The following is a 26,114-nucleotide window of genomic DNA, read 5'->3' on the forward strand; positions in this document are numbered from 1 at the left end:
TGTAGGAACTGGTTGTGTTGCATCTTCCACGCGTTGCTCCACTTCCTTCGTTCATTCTCTGAGGTTTTGAACATTGTGTCGGAGGAGCAAGATATCCACTTTGATGGCATCAAGCTGTGAAGTTGTGCTGGCATGCGATTCAGTTATGGCCTGTAGGAGATCTTTATTTGAGGGCTCCGTAGGCGCAGTGGTTTCATGTGACAGCATAGGGTCTGGAGGCGTAGAACCCTGCTCCCTTTCGGCACTTGGCTCCGAGGCCGTCTGAGAGGAGGCATGGTATTTGTCCAGCCGAGTCACCATTTGCTTTGGTTCCGTACTTCCCCATGTTCGACACCAAGAGGCTGCCAATCTTTTAGTGATGCTTTTCTGTATATTGAGTGGTACAGAATCGAGTACAGGATAAATGTTTAGGGAGCTACTGGTTAGTGCGTCTGTTCATGCCGCCATCTTAGCTCCTCCCCTCCTCAACTATTTTTACATCTGAATGTGGGTTCTAGGTAAGAGATTGGTATTCCCCACCCTATAGAGTACCCAAACTTTGCTAACCTATACAAATTCACTGGTAAAAGCAAGTTTTACTGAGCAGACTTATAGAAACAATGTAACACACTGTACTGCAGAAATGACCAGATTGCTAAGAAGTCCAGTGTGAATAAAAACAGTTTTCAAATGTTTTGCTGGCTGGAGAACTATTATTGCTTCTTTGTGTACAGTATCAGTTTGAGCCCTGACAGAATCAGATACACACACCAGCTACCAGAATAGCTTACCCGTACCAGCTACTTACCGATACTACACTGCTTAAAACAGCAGGTTAAAACAGAACACAACCAACAACTGCAGTTGCGGTTGTGCTAAAATGTATAGCATTGCACCAATTAGTGCTACTCATTAAAGATAATTGCGTCAAAGGCGGCTACTTCAACTTCTGTATAGTTACACTCAGCACAGCTGCTTCTACCAGTCTACTGTTCTGCATGCAAGTGTTCCTATTAATTGTTGGGAACCTTGGAACTACTGGCATCTTGAAGGTGTTGGTATTTCCATCCAACAGGAACCTGCAGCATACTTGCTACGGATGTGCAGACATCATTTTGACACGCGTGCTAACACTGCACATTTTTTGCATGATTGTATCCAAGTCAAAGCACAATAATAATTAGCACTTTGATGCATAAGAAGCTATAGCATCATATCAATCTCCCCCTCACAGCTGCAATTGTTCTGGAATTTTGGTGAAAAAAAAATTTGTAGGTAAAAAACATGGCAATTTGTGTCTTTGCACATGGCACTTGTGAAGTCCTAATATCATGGGAAATGCCACAAAATATAGAGGTGTCTACTTATTTAAAATGACCAGATGTAAATGGTTGAGGGATCACCATACTGTGTCAGTGTATGTCTTATTATGGTTATGGTCACTTGGCAATTATATTAGCATAATAAATGCCACATTTAAGAAAATGTATGCAATCCAAAGACTGCATTATTGGTGAAACTTAGGGCTAGGGAATGTGCAATGATGAGGCCATGCATTGTTTGCTGTGGAAAGGGACTCATGCCCCTGGCATTGCAATTACACTAGTATACTACTGCCTGAGGAATGGGAGAACAAGGTGGATTTTCTATACCACGTATTTGTACATGAGAACCACATTCATTTAGTCTGTCTTTTTTCAAAACCAAAAATAGATGGCAAATGACCAATGGTGCCCTCTGATGTTGTAGGCTCTAAATAAAAAAAAAGCTTATATGAGGCAGATGTACATGCGGAGCAAGGTAAGTAAGTAGTACTGCTATGGGCGCCAATATTACTTGGCCAGGCTTTGTGGTTCTTACATTAGTGTGGTGGGTGTCAAACTTTTTCAGTTTAAACCCTCTTTGAAGGTCCAACTTTAGTCAGCCCCACCCCCCCCGAAAATAGATTTTTGCATTAAAACAAACAATCGCCATCCGAACATTCTTCTCACAAGGAATAAAATCTGGACTTCTATGGCCAGCTTTAACCAATACTCTTGATATTGTAATGTTTTCTGTGCTCTAGAATCCAAACAAATAACCATACTTAAAGACAGACTTGAAGACCGACTTGGTTTTAATTTACATACATATATAAATACAAATGCATACACTTACTATACACATACAGGTGATCAAATACCAGTGTTTGTTGACAAGTAGGAAGGTCTCACAAGCGTACCTTGCAAATATATACAAAATTTGTTTCATGTGTACAGTGAACTTTTCAATAAAGGCACCTTATTATTCTTCATTTCCCACAAGATCAAGGGATTTAAGTCTTTATATACAAACACCACTTGGAAAATTCACAATTAATTTAATACATTTTCCCTATGTTAGTGCAACATTATGTAGGATCGCAGCACTCAGTGTGTGCTTAGCAGTTATAGCACCAGGGATGCTACACATCCCAAGAGGAACATGAAGAGTCCTGAGGAAGCAGCACAGGGAGGTTATGGCTGGTATCCACTCGCCTAGGGCGTAATGCATCCTTTCTTGGCATTTTCTGCTTGTGACTACCAACAGAGAGCGCTAAGCCTTGGTCATACATTGCTTGCCAGTTCAAAAGAGTCTGAATCCGAGTCTCGATTGCTTTCCCTGGAGACAAGAAAAAATAAAAGTAAGAAGAAGAGAAAAAAAAATGCACCGACGTATGAACTTTAACCTAATGATTGTTACAAGACACTAACTGGAGAAAAAGTGGTATGGCGGGCAGGCAGAGAACAGGCAGGCTTACAAATAAATGATTGCAAATTCTTGTACAGAGGTACAATACAATAGCAAGTTTCAATCCTTGCCTATATGGTATAATTTTAGATTTTCTATCACAAGCGATAAAAAGAATTTATAACTTACAAACATGATTCAAAAGTCCAGTTAGATCAAATACATACTTTTGGCTCCCTTGAAGCAATCTTAGTTGTAGCCCTTAAAACTCTTATCCTATTCATACTCTATAAAGTTAGTCCAAGTGGATAAACAGTATCTTACCCAGAATCCACAAAGAACAGTAAACAACTACATACAGTACACTGAGTTTGATAAAAGGGTAACTATTGAGAAAATGAAAGTTTAAAAAAAAGCTTCATGATAATGAAATAAGAAACTTTCTAAATACAATCAATTAAACATTCTGCATTGTTTCTGAAATAATCAAGGGTATCTTCACTATCACTCTCAGCATCTGTTTCTCTTCATTCACTTTTCATGCAGCAGTTGGGTGTCAGATATTCATTACCAGTTCAATCCAATATATCTTATAGGGGGGCTTCCTTTTCTAGCAGATGTATTAGAGCTCATTCAAATAACTGATTCCAGTACAAACAAAATAACTGCCTTTTGCACAAATTCTGCATGTAGCGAGACATGATGTCTGGTGATTTTAATAAAGTGAACTCCAATACATCTTCTAGGCAAAAGGAGCCCCCCCTATAAGATATATTGGATCTAACTGTCATTGAATATCTGACACCCAACTCCTACATGAAGAGAGAATTAAGAGAAACAGATGCTGAGAGAGGAACAGTGAAGATAAACTTGATTATTTCAGAAACGGTACAGAATTTTTAATTGATTGTATTTAAAAAGTTTCTTATTTCAGTTTACTGAAGCTTATATTACATTTTCATTTCCAAGGTAATTCCACTTTAAATAGAAAAAAACAAGCTTAATGTAAACAAGTCCCTTCCCTTCTAGCTGCAGCTTATTGCTGAAATATGAGGGGGCCAGTGTTATTGAGCTACAATCGCTTGACCCATGAGTGTGCAGCAAATACTTGGGCTATGAAAGAAAAGAGGTTGTTGACATTTTGATGCCCACTGCTAGATCTCCTATATACTAGGGCAAATAAATATGCAGCATTGCTCTTACTGAGGTTAGCTGACACATAGTGGGAGCCCAGGAGTGGGTATACAGGACACTTTATTGATATGGTTTGTTGCAGAGGTTATTTATACAGGGGGTCATAAGTCGCTTGCTAATTTTATTAACTGCATTTCTAAAGAAACAGGAAGTTGGAAAATAAAGTACATTCAATTTCACTGTTGTTCCACAAAAAATAGATGTTTCTTAATTTAAAATAGTCAAGAGTATCCTAAGCACAAACCCTATTCGTTTAAAGGAGAACTAATGGTGGGGAGATGTTGGAGACCACTTGAGGTGGAAGACAAATATTGTTTGACACAAACTCCATGCATTCTGAGCTCACCAAGAGTCAGAACTCTTACAAAGAAGGAAAGCTACGGAGGCCTTTTATTTCCAATAGATTAGCTGCAATAGAAGCTCTCTGTTTGTTTAGGATAGCAGCTGCAGTATTAGCTTGGTGTGAGATCATCCTGCCTGTCTCTCCCTGCTCACTTATATCTCTGGGCTCAGATTACATCAGAGAAGGGAGGGGGGAAAGAGGAGCAAACTAAGCATGCTCACGCCAGAGGCAAGGAGGTTTAAGCTGAAGGCAGGAAGTCTGATACAGAAGCCCATGTATACACAACAGAAGGAATGAAATGCAGTGTTTCTTTTGGTTTATTTAATGTTTCAATTATTTTTAATAGACATAAGGTTCAAATTACAAAAGTTCTGTTATTTGGAAAACCCCAGGTGCTGAGCATTCTGGATAACAGCTCCCAGACCTGTGTCTGTGTGTGTCTGTGTCTGTGTGTGTATAATTATCCTTTATTTAAATAGCGTGCATTTTATACAGCGAATTACGGAGATTGCTTGTCATTCACTGACCCAGTGAAGCCAATAACCTATCCTTATTTTATTCACTCAAACACTAGAGTCAGTTTTATAAGTAACCAACAAACCCGTCTGTATGTGTTAGTATAAGAGCAAACAATCTGTCCATAATAGATGCTAGGAACACAACTGCCATCCACAGAAGTTTACCAGAAAAAAAATCACTGTATGAATCATAGAAACAGGCATTCCATTGTCTTCCAAATTAACTGTTTTTAAGAAAGCTTTAAATCACACACATAATCTCTGCAAAACAGGCCCATAAAATCAGGAAGCAGGATACTTGAGGCTTCTTCAAAGCCTTCATTTCTTCAATGTCTTCCTACATAGCAAACTTTCAGGTAAATCTGAGGCACAAACAACTATTCATGCCTTTCTTACCGAAACCACTGGCACTTACTGTACTTGCAGTGCCAAGAACTGTTACACCACTCCCTTATAATGAATCCACCCAACGAGCAATTTTCTTTTTGTGTAGTTTGATTTATATTTGGGACGAATAATAATCAGGTAGATTTCCACTGAATTATTTCTGGATCAGCAGTTGTTTGCACCTCAGTATGAATAACATTAACCTGGTTTTAAGGAGTTGCATGTATCCTGTTTTCTGAACTGGTTTGAGTAAAAGGGAAAGATTAGGAGAATGATTTGTAAGGTCCTAATGTCATCTTTCCTAACTGCTGCCAAAGATTGGATCATAGTTGGTGCCTATGCATGCCTTTTTGAAAGTGGACTGCATCAGCACAGTAACACCATTTTTAAACCCTGCTTGACAGATAGCTGATTTTTGGCCAGATATCTGTCAAGGCAGCTGGGCAGATAAGCTTTCAACTCAGTCATTATATTTTTATATATTATTATACACAGTCCAGTAAAATGGAACACACATCAGGGTATTTGGCCTAACTAACTGCACCCAAGGCCAGCTCCACCTGCCGATTCCCCTTGCAACCAGTAACCAGACCAGAACCCCTTCACCCTCCATGCCCAGCTGCCAGACCCAATTCTTCTTGACCCCCTGCAACCAGTCATTAGACCCAATAAAACTGGCCATACACCTAAAGATCTGTTGCTTGGCAAATATATATCAAACCTGCCCAACTGGTATTTGGCAAAGTATTGGTTGAGCAGGCCCCACACACGGACCAAAAAGCATCCAACTTGGTCTTCCTTTTATCGTCACTGTGTATGGCGCCTTAACTTATTTCAGAAATGGTACAGAATTTTTTATCTTGCTCCTACAGCCCATTTCATCCACAATAGCAACATTAAAGCTATAATATTATAATAGCTAATGTTAAATACCATGCTTTGGGTTAATCCCTGCAACTTTTTTTAATAGACTGTTTGAAAGACTGCATTTCCAGGAACACTACCACATAAATAAGTGTGCATGCTTTCACATACTAAATCTTTCATGTTGGCACAGGAATAGCTTTAATCATGGATCTTGTGTGCCAATATCAAGTTAAGGCAAGACTATGGCAACTTTAACAAGCATTTTTACATAATATTTACTGAATTAACTAGTGTGCAAATAGGTTTACACCAGACGGATGTCAGGCCACTGACATCCTGAAATACTGAGCTCATGATCAGGCGATTGCAAGGTCATTTATCATTGGCACTTATACCTGCAACATTTACGAACTTGTCTGTTAATCTATATAAAATACAAACATGTATTAAATATAATAAATAGCCAATTGCTGACTCATTGAATCTGTTAATCTCAGAGTATACATTTACAAACACAGAAAATTAGTAGGGGTTATTGTTATAAACAGCAACCCCTCTGCTGGATCTGCTTATACATAATTTACTGCTGATATAAACATCGGCACTGAAAGAATATATATTTCAAAGGTGTACAAGTATTGTTTTTTTTTGTAAATTATATGATGGATAATTACCTAAGAAGCTGCAGGGCTTTTTTGTTCTGTTTCCGCTTCTCTTCATTGATGGGATACAGTATGAAGAGTAAAAGTCCAAGAAGTATGAGTATCACTGGGGCTACACAGACAAGCATTTTCAAGGTCATGTTCACTTGTTCTGGCTGGGAACAGGCCCGTGTCTGATAGCCTGCAAAACTAGAGTAGTACAATAGGGATGATATTTCCATACAACAAAAAGCTTCATACCTCTTACATAGCCCACTTTCTATGTACTTCCCTATCTATTTTCTTGCTTCTCGTCAACATCACTGTGCTGTATATATAGCATCTTCTCATAAACATCACCTTTCTTTTCTACTCCAGTTTCTCTATAGCCATGTTTTCATTTGATTCACTTGTGTTTAATATTTTCTGTTCCTCCCTTGCCACTTTTATTATACTTACTCTAAACTTAATGTGGAGATCCCCAAAGATACTCCTGAAGCAAACTTGGTGAAGAAGACATAAAATGAGAAGAAGATGGGTTCATGTCCATGAGAATCTGGGTTCTGGAGAATAAAATCATCAATAACATCTGGAAGCATGGACCTACAGCAAGAGAGGTTTAAAGAATATTTAAGATTGTTTTCAGAAAGTGCAAACCAGAGTATTTAATTCAAGCACAAAAAAAACAGGGCTGTTTTAGACAACAGGACATCTGGTAGGCACACTGAGCAGAAGCGAGGTAAGTGAAAAGGCAGTTTTTATAAAAAAGAAAGGCAGAAGAATAATATTGAATGTTAAAATGGTATTGAAAGGTGACTTGAAGGATGAAATACCAAAAAATTTAATTATATTACATTTGTATAGAAGGGATGGAAAGAATGACAGGCTTGGTATAGATATACTAAGTAAGGAAAAACAGGATTTTTTGATACTCACCGTTAAATCTGTTTCTCTGTAGTCATAAGGGGGACACAGGGAACCATGGGGTTAAGCTCCATCCTCCAGGAGGCAGGACACTTGAATAATTAAATAAGGGGCGTGCCCATCAGGCTTTACCCCATACACTGTACATTCCTCTTCAGTTTGTTCCAAAAGCTGCTATCGTAGTTAACTTCAAAAAAACTCTCCTAATAGGCAGAAAGTAATCAGTGAAACTGAACAAAAAACTCGACCAAACCGGTCAAAGCTCGTCAAGGGCGGGAAGCCCTGTGTCCCCCTTATGACTACAGAGAAACAGATTTAACGGTGAGTATCAAAAAATCCTGTTTTCTCTGTCGTCTTAGGGGGACACAGGGAACCATGGGGACTTAACAAAGCAGTCCCAAACAGCAGGGTGGGAACGAGCTAACAGTAAAGTACGTGGTTGCAGAGTTAGGAAATCACTGACTGCAACACCTTACGTCCGAGGGCAGCCTCGGCGGAAGAAAATGTATCGACTTTGTAAAATTTAGAGAATGTGTGAGCGGAGGACCAGGTAGCCGCCCTACAGATCTGTTCCAAGGAAGCAGAGTTTCGCCATGCCCAGGAGGCTCCCACCGCTCTGGTGGAGTGAGCCCTGAGTCCTTCAGGCGGTGATCTTCCCTTTGCGGAATATGCTTGTTTTATGGATTCTCTAATCCACCTTGATATAGTCAACTTGGAAGCTGCCTGACCCCGACGGGGGCCGGATGGGATGACGAACAGAGCTTGAGACTTTCGGAAAGGTTTTGATCGTTCCACATACCATCTTAGTGCTCTAACAACATCCAGATTATGGATTCTACGTTCCTTATCATTCTTAGGGTCTGGGCATAGAGACGGAAGAACAATTTCTTGGTTTACATGAAACGCCGATACTACCTTGGGTAGAAATTCAGGAATCGTGCGGAGAACGGCCTTATCCTTGTGGAAAATTAAGTAAGGAGGAACACACGACAGGGCGCTAATCTCAGACACTCTTCTAGTCGATGATATTGCTACTAGAAACACCACCTTGTAGGTTATCCATGTATCAGATATTGCATGCATTGGCTCAAATGGAGGATCCAGCATTGCCTCCAGCACTACATTGAGGTCCCAGCTAGCAACCGGTGGCTTGAAAGGCGGCATGATATGAGCCACTCCTTGTAGAAACGTGCGGATCAAGTCTTCATTCGCTAACCGAGATTGAAACAGAATTGACAGGGCCGACACCTGGACTTTAAGAGAACTGAGCTTGAGACCCAGTTGTAGCCCCTGTTGTAGAAAGGATAATATCCTAGGCAATTGCAGTTCCAGAAACGGAAAATGTGATTCTTCGCACCACTTGGAGTAGGACTGCCAAACCCTGTGATATGACTTGGCCGATGAAGCTTTTCGAGCCTTCAGCATAGTGGTTATGACCTTCTCATCTAATCCTTGTCTCTGCCAAACGGACCTCTCAATAGCCATCCCGTCAAAGCGAAGAGACCCGGGTTGTGGTGAGCTATGGGACCCTGCTGAAGCAGGTCTGGCCTGCATTTTAGCCGAAGTGGTTGCGCTACGGACATCTCCTGCAGGTCGGTGAACCAAGTTCTCCGAGGCCAGTATGGGGCCACTGTTATTACTGTTGTTAGAGATTGCTTGATCTTCTTCAGAACCCTTGGCAGCATGGGGAGCGGCGGAAAGACATATGCGAGTTTGAACTGCCAGTGCTGCGTCATGGCATCCACCCCCACTGCTAATGGGTCTCTGCAGCGGGCGAAAAACCTTGTTACTTTTCGATTGTCTCTTGATGCCATTAGATCTATGCTGGGAGTCCCCCATTGATCTACAAGCTCTTGGAATGTCTCTGGATGTAGTTCCCATTCCCCGGGGTCCAGCTGATTCCGACTGAGAAAGTCCGCTTTTGTGTTGGACACTCCCGGAATATGTATTGCAGACAACTTTACTGAATTGATTTCTGCCCATAGCAGAATCTGCCTGGCTTCCGTCAGCGCGGCCCGACTTCTTGTTCCTCCCTGACGATTTATGTACGCCACTGTTGTCGCGTTGTCGCTTTGAATGCGTATTGGGCATGCTCTGAGGTGATCTTCCCATTGAATTAGGGCCAGCTTCACTGCTCTCAGTTCCAGAATGTTTATTGGTAGTCTGGCTTCCTCTGGAGACCATCGACCTTGTGCTGACTGCTTGTCCCATGTCGCCCCCCATCCCTTGAGGCTGGCATCCGTGGTTATCACCACCCATTCCGGAATTGCCCATGATTGACCCCTGGCTAATGTTGCTAGGATACTGGCTTGAAGAGGTCGCAGGTGTATTTGTGCAAATGGAACTGCTTCTATGGCTGAGACCATTGTTCCCAACACTTGCATTGCTTTGTGTATCGTCGTGGTTTGACTGGTGATTAAGAAGCGAACTTGGTCTCTGATTCTGGTCTGCTTGTCTGTGGGTAAGCTCACAGTTTGCTCTATCGTGTCGAACTCCAGGCCTAGAAACATCATTCTGTGACTGGGCTCCGTGTTGGACTTGGACCAGTTGACAGTCCATCCGAAGCTCTGGAGTAATCGCACCGCCTTGTTCAGGTCCTCTTTGGCCCTCATCACTGAACTGGCTTTTAGAAGGAGATCGTCCAGATAAGGTGTCACTGAAATCCCCTGTAGCCTTAAGGTGGCCGCTGTTGCTGCCATCAACTTTGTAAAGACTCTGGGGGCGGACGACAGACCGAACGGAAGTGCCACAAATTGGAAGTGCTTGTTCTTGAAGGCAAAACGTAAATAACGATGATGGGGCGGCCATATCGGGACATGAAGGTATGCATCCTTTATATCCAGGGACATCAACAGTTGCCCCTGTTCCATCCCCCGAATGACTGATCTCAATGTTTCCATCTTGAACTTTACCGATCGGATGAATTTGTTGAGACCCTTGAGATCGAGCACTGGTCTGACCGATCCATCCCTCTTTGGCACTGTAAAAAGGTTTGAGTAGAAACCTGAGAATCTCTCCGTAGGTGGTACTGGACTGATTACTCCGGACCGCTCTAGTCTTTCTATACATTCTAGGAAAGCTAGTGCCTTCTGCGGACTGTGAGGAACCCTGGACATGAAAAATCTTTTGGGGGGCATGGTTTTGAAATCTAGGTGATATCCTTCTGTCACAATTTCTTTTACCCATACATCCGAAGAATGATGTATCCATTCCTCCCGGAATCGAAGTAACTTGCCCCCTATTTTTCCAACGATTCCGGAGGGAGTGCCCCGTCAGGCTGAGGCGGGCTTCTCTCCTGTGGGTTTGATGTGTGGCCTGTTGGTCTTCCATGTGGACCGACTTTTGTCTCCCGTCTTTGACCGAAAGTGAGATCGCTGTGGGGAGTTGCTTCGTCTATTAAATCTGCCACTTTGGCCACGAAAAAATTTTCCCCTTCTATTTGAGGTGGTTGCTCTACTTCTGGCCTGCGGTAGGAAGGTACTCTTACCCCCCGTCGCTTGGGAGATAATTTTCTCTAACTCCTCCCCGAACAGTCTTTGCCCCTTAAAGGGAAGTGAAGTCAGCGACTTCTTGGAGCTGACATCCGCCGACCAATTCTTGAGCCATAAAGTTCTGCGTGCTGCAACGGACAAGGCCGACGTCCGGGCCGTGACTTGTGAAGTGTCCAGAGTGGCATCACAAAGATAGCTAGATGCCTCAGCAATAGCCTGTGCCGATTCTAACAGCTCCTGTCGCGAGGTACCACTCTGAATGTCTTTAACCAGAGCTTCTGACCATGCCTGAACAGCTCTGGACACCCATGCTGACGCCAGACATGGACGCAGCGACGAACCTGCAGATGAGTAAATTGCACGTAAAAACCCCTCCAGCCGTCTGTCTGAGGAATCTTTAAAAGCTGCTGCATCTGTGACTGGCAGTGTGGTGGACTTTGAAAGTCTAGACACAGGAGCATCAACTACTGGTGGGTTAGACCAAACATTCACTAGTTCTTTAGGAAATGGATATAGTTTATTAAACTTTTTATTCGTCTGAAATTTGTGTTCAGGTGAGTCCCACTCGTTCTGAATCAAACTTTGGAGTTGGTCATTCTCCGGAAAACAAACAGAAGACTTGTGTTGTCTCTTGAATAAGTTTGACACTTCTGCAGTGTGTTTAGGCTTCTGAGAAATATTAAGCACCTCAAGAACCCCTTTGATTATGCCGTCTATGTCATGTAGACTGTCACGATCCTTTCCTTCATCCTGAATCTCTTCCTCATCAGCAGAGACAGACCCAGGAGACTCAATTTCCCCCTCTGACTGAGATGAAAGCAGCTCAGGAGATGAGTCGTCAGACGCATTAGGATTCCTAACATCCACACTAGCATCCTCCATTCGTCTACGTTTGCCACTAGTCCTGTGGTTTAGCCTCACTAGTGTTTTGCCTAGATTCTCCGCAATAGCAGGTAAACCTTGTAGCGCTGCCAATGACTGTGAGAGCTGTACTGCCCATAGGGGCGCAGGAGGCTCTGCTGCCGCTCCTAAGTCTTCCTGGGACATAACTGTTACCCCAGTTGCTTCTGCTGGAAGCCCCCCTGAAGCAGTGGTTTCCCCCTGCCCCTTGTTGCAGGACCTGCACAGCGGCTCCCCCTGTCCCCCTGGAATTTTTTGTTGGCATACAGAACAAGCTAGGTAAGTCACCTGTGCTGTTAAGGACCCCTTCCGTCCAGCCCTCGTGAACAGTCCCCACTGACTTACCTTCTGCCATAAGGAAAGGTAGAGTGTATTGGGTACTGCCTGATAACACCTATGAGACTTTAAGCTGAGTCGCTTCTGTCTCTCTCTCTCTGCTGCTCTGTGCTGCTGCTGCTGCTGCTGCTATGCTTTTCGCGACTCAAAATGGCCGCTGGAACGCATATGCGTTCCATTGCGTGCGCGCGCATGCGCACATGCGCTCCGGTTCGCGCCAAACCAAGATGGCCGCCCGAACAGACTGGAGATGGAACGCAATGCGTTCCACTTCCTGCGCAACACGGAGATGGCTGCCAGCAGCGTCGCAGCCTGCAGCAGCCTCTCCCCTTCCAGCAGCCTGCCTCAATGCGCCTGCTACAGCGCACATCCTAGGAGCTGCCCCATTTTGCAGGGAACAAAAAAACGCGGACCAGGTAGGAGCCAATTCAAGCCCAATGATAGCCAGGCAGGGAGAGCTATAGGAGGGAGGACTAGGGTCAAGAGAGGGGGGGGGGGGGAGAGGGGTAGTTCCTAAGAACTCTTAGGCAGACAGACCTGCTACAGTGCAGACATTGTGCCACTTACCCCCCCACACCGGCCAGACCCTCTGCTCTGAGACATTCAGGCAGGCAACGTCTAGGTGGTCTTAGCTAATGCTATTGTTGACCCCGGTGTGTAGCTCCTCGTAGGGGGCTGCCTCTATGAAAACAGGTAACCCTGCTTTTCAGGCCTCACCCCGGGTATCAGCTCAAGACTGAACGTAGAGACATGCGACGGTCCATCCTCCTGGGAGCAGGACACTTAAAAAACTGAAGAGGAATGTACAGTGTATGGGGTAAAGCCTGATGGGCACGCCCCTTATTTAATTATTCAAGTGTCCTGCCTCCTGGAGGATGGAGCTTAACCCCATGGTTCCCTGTATCCCCCTAAGACGACAGAGAAAGTAGAATACTAAGTAAGGAAAAGTAGAATCACATATCAAAACTGGTGAAATTGACATAATGACTGGATGAAAGGACAATGGCAGAAGCAAGATGACCATTGGTAAGGCAAATAAAACATTGGGATATAGCACAAACAAATAAAAAAGGATTCTGAACAGAAAAATAAATAACTCCAAAACACTTGCTCACCATGGCAGTAAGAAAGCTGCAGCAACACTGAGTCCAGCAGCCACGGCTACGATATAGGCAACAATTAGATTACTCTTCATCAGCACCACCAAGATCAGGAAGGGGATAACAGACTACAAAAGAGATTTCATATTGTAAGACAGAGAGAATCAGTATCTTGCATTTTGTTAATAGCTATCATTTCTTTACCTCAAGGCCTGGTTGATATGTGACCGCTTAATGGTACACTATGCCAAAGCTGCTTCTAGGTGTGTTTAATAAAAAGACACTGCCTGCTCTTTACTCCAACATGTTAGACATGTATTAAAGTAAGAAGCACTTCTTATGCTTTTAAACTCTGTCTTTAATCTGAAACTGAAGTTAGATAGAAGTGAAGAGAAAGACATATAAAAAATTGGATGGGGGGTTAATTAGGATTTTTAAAAAGAGGCTATGTACTATTACAAATCAAAAATGTAATCCACAGATCTTTTGATCCAGTGTTGAATTTGATTACCCCAAATTTCCTTTAGCTTTGCATACTAAAGAGGAAAGGGGCAGGCCTTTTTTTGTTTTCACAGGCGGGCAAGGGCCTTTGTAAATGGTATTACAATTACCGGCAGCTACATTGCCAGTAAATTTGTAATGCTGGCCCCGGCCCTGGCAGGTGTTTTACCGGCTGGGTGGCAACCCTAAATGTATTCCATGTAAATGGAATTTTGGCAGAAATATTGGGCTTCCTTCCTAGAATTCCTTCTGAGGAGAAACAGAAGCAGATTATGGGAAATGGCAATATATGGAGTTGTTCACTAGAGGGCAGTTTAACACTACTTAGGTCAGTTTTATGCTGTGCCAAGTTCCTGCCTTCATTCCTCTGTGCTGAGAACACGGCTCTGCTCTCTGCCCACTGTAAGTAGCAGGTTTATATAACATCTACTTACTGAAATCCCAAAATAGACTGCAGTTTTTTTTCCAAAACGGGTGAGGAACCATTGCCAGAAAGGAACCGTCAGAGTTGCAGAGAGCTGCAAAATGAGACATATGAGATCATAAGGCAAGAGAGAAAAGTGATTTGGTGGAGCAGGAACAAGGTCTAAACAAACGAAGCCTAAAGGTGGCCCGTGTATGGTCACCTTAAGTCAGAGTTTGTTAAAACTTATTCGGCACAGGAAGCCTTACTTTTTGGTTTATAATGTTGTATTCAGGATCTGCTATACTTAACAATCAGTTAAATGGTAAAACAATGTTAAATTGTTATTAAAAGTTGCAGAATGTTTGCTTAGGTCAAACAATTACTCTTGAACTTTTAAAAGGTGGGAATGTGTATATGTATACTGATCTGTTACAAAATAAAGAATACAGAAGGAGGGAATGAAGTAAAAATATTGTTAAAGTAAAATCACTGTGTGTTAAGCTGGCCATGGACACAAAGATCTATGTTGGCTACTGATAAGATCTCTGCATGTATTGCCTGGATGGCATGATTTTTGTACGATTGCTGTCTGTCAGTTAATGGCGAGAATAGTATCAGATTTCTTTTTCCTACTTATTTTAATCTGAATGGTTAATGGTAGATCGTTAGACTGAATCATATGAGCATTCGTCGCACAGAGAATAAAATCTGCACGTCTATGGCCAGCTTTAGTGTGCCAAAATACATTACTTTCATAACAGTATCTCAAAGGTGTCTGTAGGTGTGTCCAAGTATGCCTTGGGAAGTATTACTTTGCTCTTGTTACGTAAAGACTAAGAACATGCCAGTGTGCTTCATGTCTTATGTGTGTAAGATATCACATTGACTTACCATTACAACCAACAGGATATTCTGAAAATCTCTTCGAAATCCCATAGTATAAGTCAAGAACAGAGCAAAATTTCCTTCTAACAGCTGAAACAAAAATGATTAGGAAGTGTTACCACTGTAATTATCACTAGGAATGCTTGCATCTACAGTTCAGTAGCAAAAGCATCCACAAATGCATCAGATAACAGTACAACAGCTTTCCCACAAATTTTATAAAATGGGAAGCCCTGAAAGACTTCTTTCTGTATCCCAAATCATCAGGCCACAATAACCATAATCCGAACAAAAGTCCTTATACCAATTTATATTTTCTATACCTGGATTCTCAATAATCCCATACATGTACTAATGTGTGTGCTATTGTACAAATACACTTTATAATAAGGTCTGTCCCTGTGTGATAACCAATAAAAGTAATTGACCTCACCATAAAAGCCAAAGATGTGAAGAGGAAGCCAGTAATTAACTTAATATAGGGTTTGTGACACATAACAAGCTTCAGACCCTGCCAGAAGGAGAACGGCTGGTCTGACAGCAGCTCATAGGCATCTGTAGGGTAAAGAAAAATAATGTATTGGAAGAAGAGCAAGAAGACAGTAACACAAAAATTAAGTAGAAAGGTAGTATAAATGCACACCTCTTTTTTCACGAACTCCTAGAGTCAAAATAATAGCACACAGCACATAAACTGCACAGATGACTCCTGCAGCAATCATGTAGGCATCCCTCTGTGAATACAAAAATGGTTTAATGGAACCATGTTAAAGAAGGCATATCAATAATCTATAATTAAAGAAAGACAGGTAAACTGAAAAACAGGGAACAGGAAAAAGCAATCTCCCAGAAATTTACTAATCTTATCATCAACCCAGGAATTTGCTGCACAGGACAAAAAAAAAAAAAAAAGAAAAAAAAAAAAGACATCCATTTTGGAATATCAAACCAGAGCAAGGGCCATATTTATAAATAAGCATACATGGAAGTAAAGGATGCCAGATTTGTAAAATGATTTTTTACAATCCCTGAATCTTACTTTACTTCAAAAAATCTTATCTTGAAAATAATGGGGAAAAACTGCCACCTCATTTCAAGCTAATCCTGCAGCCACTTTACATAGCACACAATACCCATGCAATAATAATGAGAACACATATTTCAATAATCTTCTTATAGTTCTCATGTGTGAGTAAAATTTGGGAGTTTTATAATTTTACATTTCACTGTTGACCGTAAAAAGCAAAAATTTGCATGCACTGAAAGAATCTTGTCTCATGTGTCTCATCCAAACTTTTAAAGGAGAATACATTTCAAGAGAAGCTAAAACAAAGATGAAATTGCTTAAACATGTACACGAGAGAAGTAAGGCGTTTAGAAACTCACTGTGCCGGAAAGGGATTCCACCTCATGAGTAATGTTGAGATCTTGCATAGTCAAAGAAGTGTTAGAAAGGCGAGTTTCCCAAATGTGGTCTACACAGGGTGTATCCTCTCTGCCCACTATCTGTCCTTGTATGGCAGTTCCCAGAACAGTACCCAAGACCTCCACTGTCATACCTGAGAGAAATGGATATTATCTTACTTTTATGCTATGTAACAAAATGGTAGTTGACAGAGGAAAGTATTACCAAAAAAAGTAAGGTGAAACCATCAGTAAGATGGCAGGAGAAAAGCAAACAGCAGAACATTTAGCTAAAGGTATTAAAAGTGTAGAATAGAACAAAAAGTAAGAGATGGAAAGAATTGCAATAAGTAGAATGCAGTAACGTTACTGGAGGGTGGCGGGCCCTGGTGCGGGACGTGCAGCCGGGCCCCGCCCCCCTCCGTAACAGATTATCTGCCCCGAAATCGGCCGATGCGGCTGGAAATCGGCAGTGCGCGAGCTGCCGGGGGCCCTGAGGGGGTGCGGGCCCTGGCCCAATTGCACCCCCTGCTCACCCGGTAGTTCCGCCACTGGTAGAATGCAAGTTTCTTTCAATATTGCTGAAAGGACATTGAGATGGATTCACCAAATGAGTAATTCAAGAGAAAAGAAAACCTGGTAACAACACAGAATATAATGTAGCATTTCAAAATGCCCAGAATTTTACTTTGTTGTGCTAAAGATGGATGAGGGAAAAGAGAGAATGAAACTCACGATATCCTGTGGCAGAATCCCGGTCACTTTGTTCTTTGCTGATGAACATTGTGAGAGCAGAGTATGGTACGTGGAAACACTACAACACAGGTAAAACACATATTAGAAGCAATTATATCCCAGGGCAAATACTCATAAAGCAAGATGCAACACACCACTGTATCCCCCCACATGTTACTTACCGTAACCAGTGTCTGGAAAAGGCAGTAGAAAACCAGGTACCAAAGAACCATTGAAACCCCCGAGAAGCCAGGTACAAACCAAATGAGAAGATACGAAACCACAGCGAAGGGAGTAGAAATGACAACCCTGTGAAATTGAGATATAGAAAAAATAATTAAGGAACAATAGCAATTCCATTTAAATGGTCAGGTTGATGGTGGTGTGTCTGCCTGCAATGTGGTCAATTGCTCTATGAGCATGGTATAGCAAAATGCCCCCTGTTTAGTAAGGAACACAAGTAAGAGCTGGGAACCAGAATTATTTGGTTGGCATTCCATTAAAAGATGCAATAATTCAATGGGTTAATACACCCACTGGTGCTCTAAAATGGACACATGGAGCTACCACCACCCTGTTCTTGGCAGTAGCTTCAGGGTTTCCACAGCGGCTTGGATCAACAGGTGCGCCAGACACGCCCAGTGAATCAGCACCACACCGCCATTTTCTTCTCTATGGTCGGGCTGAGCATGCACAGTAGAGTGAAAAGCCGTTTTTCACTCTATTAAACATGCACAACTTGTCCAGAGCAACATCAGAGATTGAAGATGTGGAAGAAGATTATTCCAGTTTCAGCAAACAGGAGCACCGGCCCAAGGACTCGGGTAAGCAATTATAATCACTGGAGTGTGTCTATGATTTGGCACCCCTACCAATGATTATACCTATCGTTCTCATTTAAGGCAAAACTTTCCAGCATAAAATCTACATACATATATCAGCAGCACTTATATTTTTTTTTTCAAAAGGAATACTAGAATGACACTTATTTTTCTGTAGTAAACTAATTATAGCCTCACAAAGGCTCAGGCTTGAATTGCTAAGTCACAAAGAAGGGTTTTTAACTAGGGAAACACCTTGTTTTTCAGAATACAGGATGTACTTATTTACAGTCCATTAAAATGTTCATAATACCATACAATTAAAATCTACAGTACTGAGGATATGAATTCACTCAATGATATTTTGGAAAAGAAATCAGCGCTGTCCAGTGAGGCTACCCACCTTTCCTCTAACTAGGTTTAAGCTCTGTAGGGAATATCTCACTTTTCTATATCTGCAAATATTTGCAAGAGTCTGGCAAACATACTCTCCATCTTATTATCTACAGTCTATTCTAAATTTAGCAATTATAATTATCCACAAAAATTCCACACTGCTCACATTATTACAATCTCGTTTTTAAAGCAGGAGAGACAGGGCTATGCCTGCTAGCTTTAGGTTGTTGCTGACTGGGACATAAATCAAGCGTCTTTGTAGTGATGGCCATGTTACAACGTCGAAGCATACAAATTAGTCTATAATGTTACACAAAATGTAACCCGGTCGCAACTAAATAATATTAAGAGTTGGAACCAGCACCTTAAAATGTAAAGGGCTTATGTAAATGTTAACTAGCAGAATCAAGTGTTCTTGATTTTTCAAAATCTTTTTTCAATGATTATTTTTTACCTAGGCTGTTACCTATGTTTGAATTTAAAAGAAAGCTCCTTTTGCTAATTGTTTAAATACATACGTTATGTGCATATTTGTTTATTTTGGGACACTTATATTCTAACTGAAATATTGTGTATAAAGATATGCATTGCTATGTCAGCACAGACGCAGAGAGTCACCTCCCGCTCACTGCTGTGCCCTCTAGTAACCTTAATTTCAAATGTGGATGAATGGTAGACACACCCTCCCGCCTAACTGGCTAAGCTGAGACACTGCTCTGTATAGGCAGCCCTTTGATTGGCTAAAAAAAGGTGGTGTGTTTTCCTCAGAAATGCAAGCTCCTCTCACACATTAACTCCTTCCTGTTTCCACATCAGTGTATGAGATCAGGCGATGGCTATGTCTAAATCATCCCAAACCAGAAGTGACACGTCAGTTATCATTAACTCCATGTTAACCATAGCTTGCCATTGTCATTGCTGTTAGAATGTTAATTCTTCATACCCCTTAAACCCATATGAACTAATTTAGGGCAAGGACCTATATTAGAAGTATAATTTTTTTTTGTGTTAATCTAAACCTGGAGATAGCTTGTCAGCATTGGGAATATGCTCACAGTCATTTTATCCTATATGTATGGGATCCGTTATCCGGAAACTAGTTATCCAGAAGGCTCCAATTTAGGGAAAGGCTGTTTCCAATAGATTCTATTTTATCCAAATAATCCAAATGTTTAAATTTGATTTCCTTTTTCTCTATAATAAAACAGTACCGTGTACATCCTAACAAATATAATTAATACATATTGGAAGCAAAACCAGCCTATAGGGTTTATTTAATGTTTACATGATTTTCTAGTAGACTATTCAGAAAACCCTAGGTCCCAAGCATTCTGGATAACAGGTCCCATACCTGTACACACCTAAATTGGTCTCTTGCATGATGCCAATAGAGACACTAATGTGCAAAAAAATTCTTACACACTGAATAATTATATATAAACAAGTACAAAACACTGTATAGTGTACAGCAAAGTCATTGCACAATATCTGCTATACTAATAAGGGATATTGGGTGTAGGTTTTGTCTATGTACACTTTGCATTGTGTAGGTAACCTATAAAAATAGTGAATGATTATGCCCTTAAATAATCTTTGACCTACCAGGTAAATACATTAGAATTTATAGGATTATGCCCAGAATTTTATATTTATTTGGTTTTGGGGAAAGAATGTTTGCCCATCATGTTCACCCATTCAAAATAACTAAAATGGCACTTATTTTATAATACTTATCCAACACTTACCATGGCAGCAGTCGTCCCAATCTTGTCCAGGAACTTTTACTGACAAAATATCCAACCAGTGGATCAGTGATGGCATCCCAAACCCTGCCCGTGAAAAGAATGATGGAAGCATAGAAAGGAGGTACCTAGAAAGGGAAACTGCATGTGAGTATTTCCATTATATTAAATGAATGATAGATGGAATTATTAATAAACAGTAAGAGAAAGGGAACTCTTGTGTTATAGGCTAGCATTCAGAAACTGCCAAATGAGGACAAGGAATGGGATGAAGATGCATTTCAACCCAACATCCTTGAACACACACTTTTATGCACTATCTTTCTAATAGGTGTGTGCTGGATTCAGTATGAGATTTGGCCGCATCAGAGCCACTTTTAGTAGGATTCACCTGAATCAAAGGGCCTGGCCAATCCAAATCTGAACCTTCAAAACCAATTGACTTAAGGTCACATGATTAAGTGGATCAACAATTTTTTTTCCACCTTCCATTCCCTAATTTGCGTATGCAAAAGGGTTCGGATTCGGTTTGGGATTCAGCCGAATACTTCCTGAAAGATTCAGGGGAGCTACCTTATTTGTAGATATTTTAACACAGATAGGAGGTGACATTTTGCCTGACAACAATTAAAGCTGGCAATTCACGAGCCAATAAAAGCTGCCGACACACTGAGTTGGCAGCTTATTGGCCCGTGTATAGGGCCCTCCGACGGGCTTCCCCAATAGATATCTTTCCGAGATTTGGCCAGAGTTAAAAATCCAATCGGATCGCAACCGCATCTGTTCATTGATGCGGTCCCACAATCTGACCGCCATATTCATAAATACATTATGATCAGCCCGATATTGCCCACCTCAATGTGGGCATATCGGGGAGAGATCCGCTTGTTTGGCGATATAGCTAAACGAAAGGATATCTATTTGTATGGCCACCTTTAGAGTAGAAGGAGATATGGACTGTGCTAGTAAAGGTATGGACCACAAGAGATGTACTGATTCCAGGATTTGGTTCCGCATTCAGCTAACTCACAGCACTTTTTGCAAAATTTCAGAAATCCTAATCATCCAACCAATAAGAGGCTGCTTTCACACAGATCAGAAAGTGATACTAGTTGACTAGTAGATACTGTTTATTATTACTGTCCGTTGGTGGGAGAGGCCCCTGTGTCAGATATTGCTGCAGACCCCATGATTATGAATAGGTATATCACTAAGGTTAGATTTTTCATTAAAGAGGGGCAATGGCATAAGACCCGTAGTAGCAGAGGTGTTGAAGTAAAGGTCAGGAGGATACATAATATGAAGTATATACCTGTGCTATATCCAGTAGAAAAATCTGTAGGAAGAATCCCAGCGCACACCCAGTGATCTGATAAGGAGCTCCTCCAATGGCAAAACATATTTTACTGCAGACAGAGAGCTTGTGTTTTTTGTTTTTTCGGCTCTGGAAGATGAAAAAAAATGGTTTCGTTAGGTAGGTTTCGCAAGACTGTTCTTCGTGAGCCAATGATGTAAAAATCCAGGAAATTGTTAGGAAATGTATTGTAGGTGTAAAGCAGTGTCCTGTCACTATACAGGTATGGAAACCCATTATCCAGAAAGCCCCAAATTATGGAAAGGCCGTCTCCCATAGACTTCATTTTATCCAATTTATTTTTTAAATGATTTCCATGTACTTTATCCCAACTAAGATATAATTAACCCTCAATGGAAGCAAAACCAGCCTTTTGGGTTTATTAATGTTTACATGATTTTCTAATATAAAGGACCAGTAACAATTTTTTAAAAAAAAAAATCAGTTTGTAGTTAACGGGAAAAAAAACACTAAGACACAAAGTCTTTATTAAGAAATAACTTACCGATTCTCTGCTTGAGCTCCTCTTCAGAAACGGGGACAGGGCGACGATCCATTGTGCGGCGCTCTATTTCTCCTCCCTGGCTATCTCCTATAGAAGGCAGGGAGGAGAAAATGAGCGCCGCATGACGGATAGCAGCCCTGTTGCCGTTTCTGAAGAGGCGTGCAAGCGGAGAATCAGTATTTCAGTTATTTCTTAATAAAGACTCTGCGAATTTAAAGTTAAATGTGTCTTTGTGGGTTTTTTCGTTATGTAGAAACAAATTTTTAAAAAATTATTTTTTATGTTACTGGTCTTTTAAGGTATGAAAATACAAATTACGGAAAGATCCAGAAAACCCCAGGTGCCGAGCATTCTGGATAACAGATAGTAGTAGTCAGGTCTGGACTGAGAATCAAAATAGGCCCTGGCATTTCAGGTACCCAGAGGCCCCAACATGCCACACAGAGGCCCAAACAGCCCCCCACCAGCCCACTAAATAATGACTTTCTTTGGCACCTTATAGCACCCCATCTGGAATTTGCCACAACCCACAGATTGCCAGTCCGGGCCTGCCTGTAGTAGGTTTTTCTTTGCAGGGAATGTCACAAGAGATCCCCAGTAGAGGTGAAATGCTTTCCAATGGCAAGTATGTTGAGCTAGGAATAATATCCAGCATACGCCCATTGTGTATTTGGAAAGCCATTTGGCACCATGAAAAGCTGAAACATGGAGAACAATAGCTGCCAAAAAGTATACAGTCACAGTAACACAGAAGTTCTCCAAACCTGGACACAGCAATAGAGATGGCAGTGAGACCTAGCAGTGTCTCGAGGGGTGGCAGAATGGGGGTGCCTGATGTAGGTCCAGGATGATGCACAGTTTTAGATGTGTTTATGAAACAGTTACCAACTGGACCGTGGCGATATGTACATAGACAGAAAACAGGCAGAATGGGCTTCACATAATGTAGCTATTAGTGATAAAAGAAATGAAATTGTCTAGTATAAATGTGACACTACTTAGATGCAGAGATTTGTAGAGTCCCTATTAAAGGTTTATGCTGCTGCTGCTACAAAGGCAAAACTTATGTATTCAATGTATCAATGCTGCTAAAACAGTCCTTGATCAACAGGAATGTTAATACCTTTCTCTCCTGGTGTGCCATAAAGGTTGGCAGAGCAGCATGGGTCATGATTTTTTAAGACTAAGCAGGTGGTATAAATAACTAACTACATTTCCAGCAGTAGCGTGGAAAGAATGTGTGTATGCATGCACGCAAGTAAATAAGTGCAATGGGTTCCCTTTTTGTATTGCTATACAGATTTATGTATGCTTGTATATAATGCAAATTGAAAAACACAGCACTGTGCCCATGGACGTGGTGGATACACATCTATACATTTAAAGAACACACATAATGGGTGTATTCAAGTAGGAGTAAAATCTGCTTATGAAAAGCAAGTCTTTGCAAGTATGAATAAGAAATGTGAATACATGTAAAAATGGAAATACATTTAGGGTATTACATGTATAAGTGTACATATAGTAGACAGATATACACATACCCACAACCAGGTAAATGTATTAAAGCAAGTTGTGTATTTGTGTTCAGTGACTGTGTTAGGTTTTGTTTCATCTATGAAGGTCACATGTAGTTTACATACGAGGAAGCAATTTTAATACATAGCAGCTCTAAATGGGTGGATAGCTTTGATTCCAATACAGCGCAGAAAATGACGCCAGTTACTCTGGTTCCTGGTACAGAGTAACATTTTGTCCCGTTGGCAGCTCAGTAGGCCTTGGAAATATTTGCACTTGAAACCTTAGCTGACATGGATAAGAGCCAATAAATGAAGCACAAAATCAAAGCCTGCTTCAGTTCAGTGGGAACTATATGTAAAAACCAGGGATCAGTGTAGGTAGGCTGGTAGTATACGTGACAGACGGCTGCTCTAATTACATCAAGACATCAAAATCTTGCTATAACTATAGATAAGTGATATATGGATTTTAAACAGTGTTACAAGAAGATGGCAGTCAGATTAGCAGGAAAACTGAGGATAAAACAATAGTAAAATGATAGACTGTGGTCTGTACTGCATCACCATGACCCAACCCTTGAGCCAAGGTTGGGACAGTAGTATATGTACATAAGAAGTATAGTGACACATACACACACACAGTCATGGAAAAGAAAACTTATCCAATGGCAGAGAAGTGGGGAAGTCATTTCTTTAAAAAAAAGTGTTTTAAATATTCTCCTGAAATAAAGTCAGGTGAGATCCCCACAAGCTCCATTTAAGGACAGCCAGACAGCATAAGAGGTGTAGTTCAGCAAGCTCTGGAGGAGCCAAATCAGAGTGATACTAATACAGAGTCATACTAATACAGGACGTAGCTGTGAGAGTACAGAGTGGCTTTTGTGCGGTGTAGAATGCATCATCACATGAGTACAGCGAGGCAGCTGATATACATATAGGAGCGCACACGGGCTTCACTCACCTGAGTAGGGCTGCCAGGTTCTTTGGTCTGGTCCAATAAGCCGGCACAGGAGGCGTTTTCACTTTCTTTTTCCATGATGTGGACGCTGGGTAAGGCACTAGGTATTCAGAGGTAGTGAGAGTTACGTGGAGCAGCTGAACCAGCCGCACACCGGCTTCTTTAAAGAGTATCTCGTGTTACCCGGACCCTGTCTACTGTAGCGCACTAGGAGTTCAGAAAACACCGCGCACCTTTTCGGTACCCGCCGTGAATAGAGCGTTCCTTTAGGTTCCCCCTTCCAATGGCACACCCAGCGCTCGCCTCCTTAGTCTGGCATATGAATGAGATGCGTGAGACCGGTGCATCCGATGACCGCCACGCCCACCACACCAGCGCTTACAATGACAGCTGCGTAACAGAAGGGGTGCGGTCGGCCCTTACACATTTGCCACGCCTCTTCAACATTCTCGCTACGATCACCCCTCCCCCTCCATCTGTCAGAATGATTGTATGCCCTGTGTGGGTTATCTCTACTGTATATACACATACTCGGGTCTGTCAAACCAGGCGAAGCAGTACGAGCCACACAAAGAATAGAATGCGAAGCCTTCCCTCCTTTTCACTTCACTATTGAATCAGTTGTAGGGTGGGGGAGGGATCTGTCAACTGGTAATGAGATTTTGACAGTTCCCTTGTGGGAGAGACAAGCGCACATTAAGGCACACAATTACACACAATATGTAAGCAGCCATTAGCTATAAATATATCACCAGGCAACACTCAACATCATGTCACTCACTACTGCCCATTCAGATTTCTCCCTACACTATGTCCTGCCTATAAAGCGACGAGTTGTAACATGTGACGTGACGTGACGTATATATATACCTCACATCTCTCTATCAGCCCCAGTGCGCAACGAAGTACGTGCCTGCGTAACCACGCGCAACCGGGGACGCGCGTGCGCAGCCGAGCGCGGCACTTTGACTTTAGAGACAGCACCCACTTTTCTCTTAGGTAACACTTGCTGGACTAGGGGAAGTCTGCATGTGAGGTACTTGTCTGGCGCCCCAAACTTTGCACCCAAGGCACTGTGCCTCTTCTGCCTAACCCTAGTTGCAGCCAGGTCCGGACTGAGAAATTGCCAGTGTGAAAGGGTGGTGTTTCTGCCAAGAGGCAAGGTGAGAATCTTGCTTCAGGTGGCATTTTCCAACAAGTTAGCAAGGGCAGCAAAAAGCCACGCCTGGTAATGTTAAAAGATTAATTTCCAGTAAGTACACTGGAAATTCGTCTTTTCTAGTGCTCAATCTTTCATAAAAGATTTGGGATTTGCCCAAATCCCAAAATAGTGGATCAGGTGCATCCCTAGTAATAATGCAGTGGGAAGGAGCTAATAGGTGGTGCCAAAAACGTTGATTGAATCAAAGTTGTTGTATTTAGGCATTTTTGGTTTTAATATGGTAATTAATATGGTTAATATGGTTTTAATATGGTTATTTTGGGGGACAAGAAGAGA

General features: G+C 41.8%; 1 protein-coding gene across 1 annotated transcript; it reads right to left on the bottom strand.

Annotated features, from left to right (window-relative positions):
- Nucleotides 1–2,077: 2,077 nt before the first annotated feature.
- On the bottom strand, nt 2,078–25,349 carry mfsd2a.S (major facilitator superfamily domain containing 2A S homeolog). The gene is made up of 14 exons (XM_018241786.2): nt 24,620–25,349; nt 21,592–21,723; nt 20,283–20,407; nt 17,503–17,629; nt 17,321–17,399; nt 16,568–16,740; nt 15,825–15,915; nt 15,615–15,736; nt 15,188–15,271; nt 14,325–14,408; nt 13,405–13,517; nt 7,098–7,241; nt 6,672–6,848; nt 2,078–2,619 (listed from the first exon to the last, which is right to left on the bottom strand). The coding sequence occupies exons 1-14, from the start codon at nt 24,692–24,694 to the stop codon at nt 2,565–2,567; spliced, it is 1,581 nt and encodes a 526-aa protein (XP_018097275.1). The 5' UTR covers nt 24,695–25,349; the 3' UTR covers nt 2,078–2,564.
- Nucleotides 25,350–26,114: the final 765 nt, after the last annotated feature.

This window comes from Xenopus laevis, chromosome 2S (genome assembly GCF_017654675.1).
Source record: "Xenopus laevis strain J_2021 chromosome 2S, Xenopus_laevis_v10.1, whole genome shotgun sequence".
Taxonomy (NCBI): Eukaryota; Metazoa; Chordata; class Amphibia; order Anura; family Pipidae; genus Xenopus; species Xenopus laevis.

What these genes read in the sequence shown, in the direction of transcription:
- mfsd2a.S (XM_018241786.2), bottom strand. Translation starts at nt 24,694, where the DNA reads ATGGAAAAAGAAAGTGAAAACGCCTCCTGTGCCGGCTTATTGGACCAG. An exon ending in TTCTACTGGATATAGCACAG is followed by an intron (nt 20,408 to 21,591) that starts GTATATACTTCA and finishes TTCCCTTTCTAG; the next exon opens with GTACCTCCTTTCTATGCTTC. An exon ending in AAAGCCCTGCAGCTTCTTAG is followed by an intron (nt 2,620 to 6,671) that starts GTAATTATCCAT and finishes TCTTGTCTCCAG; the next exon opens with GGAAAGCAATCGAGACTCGG.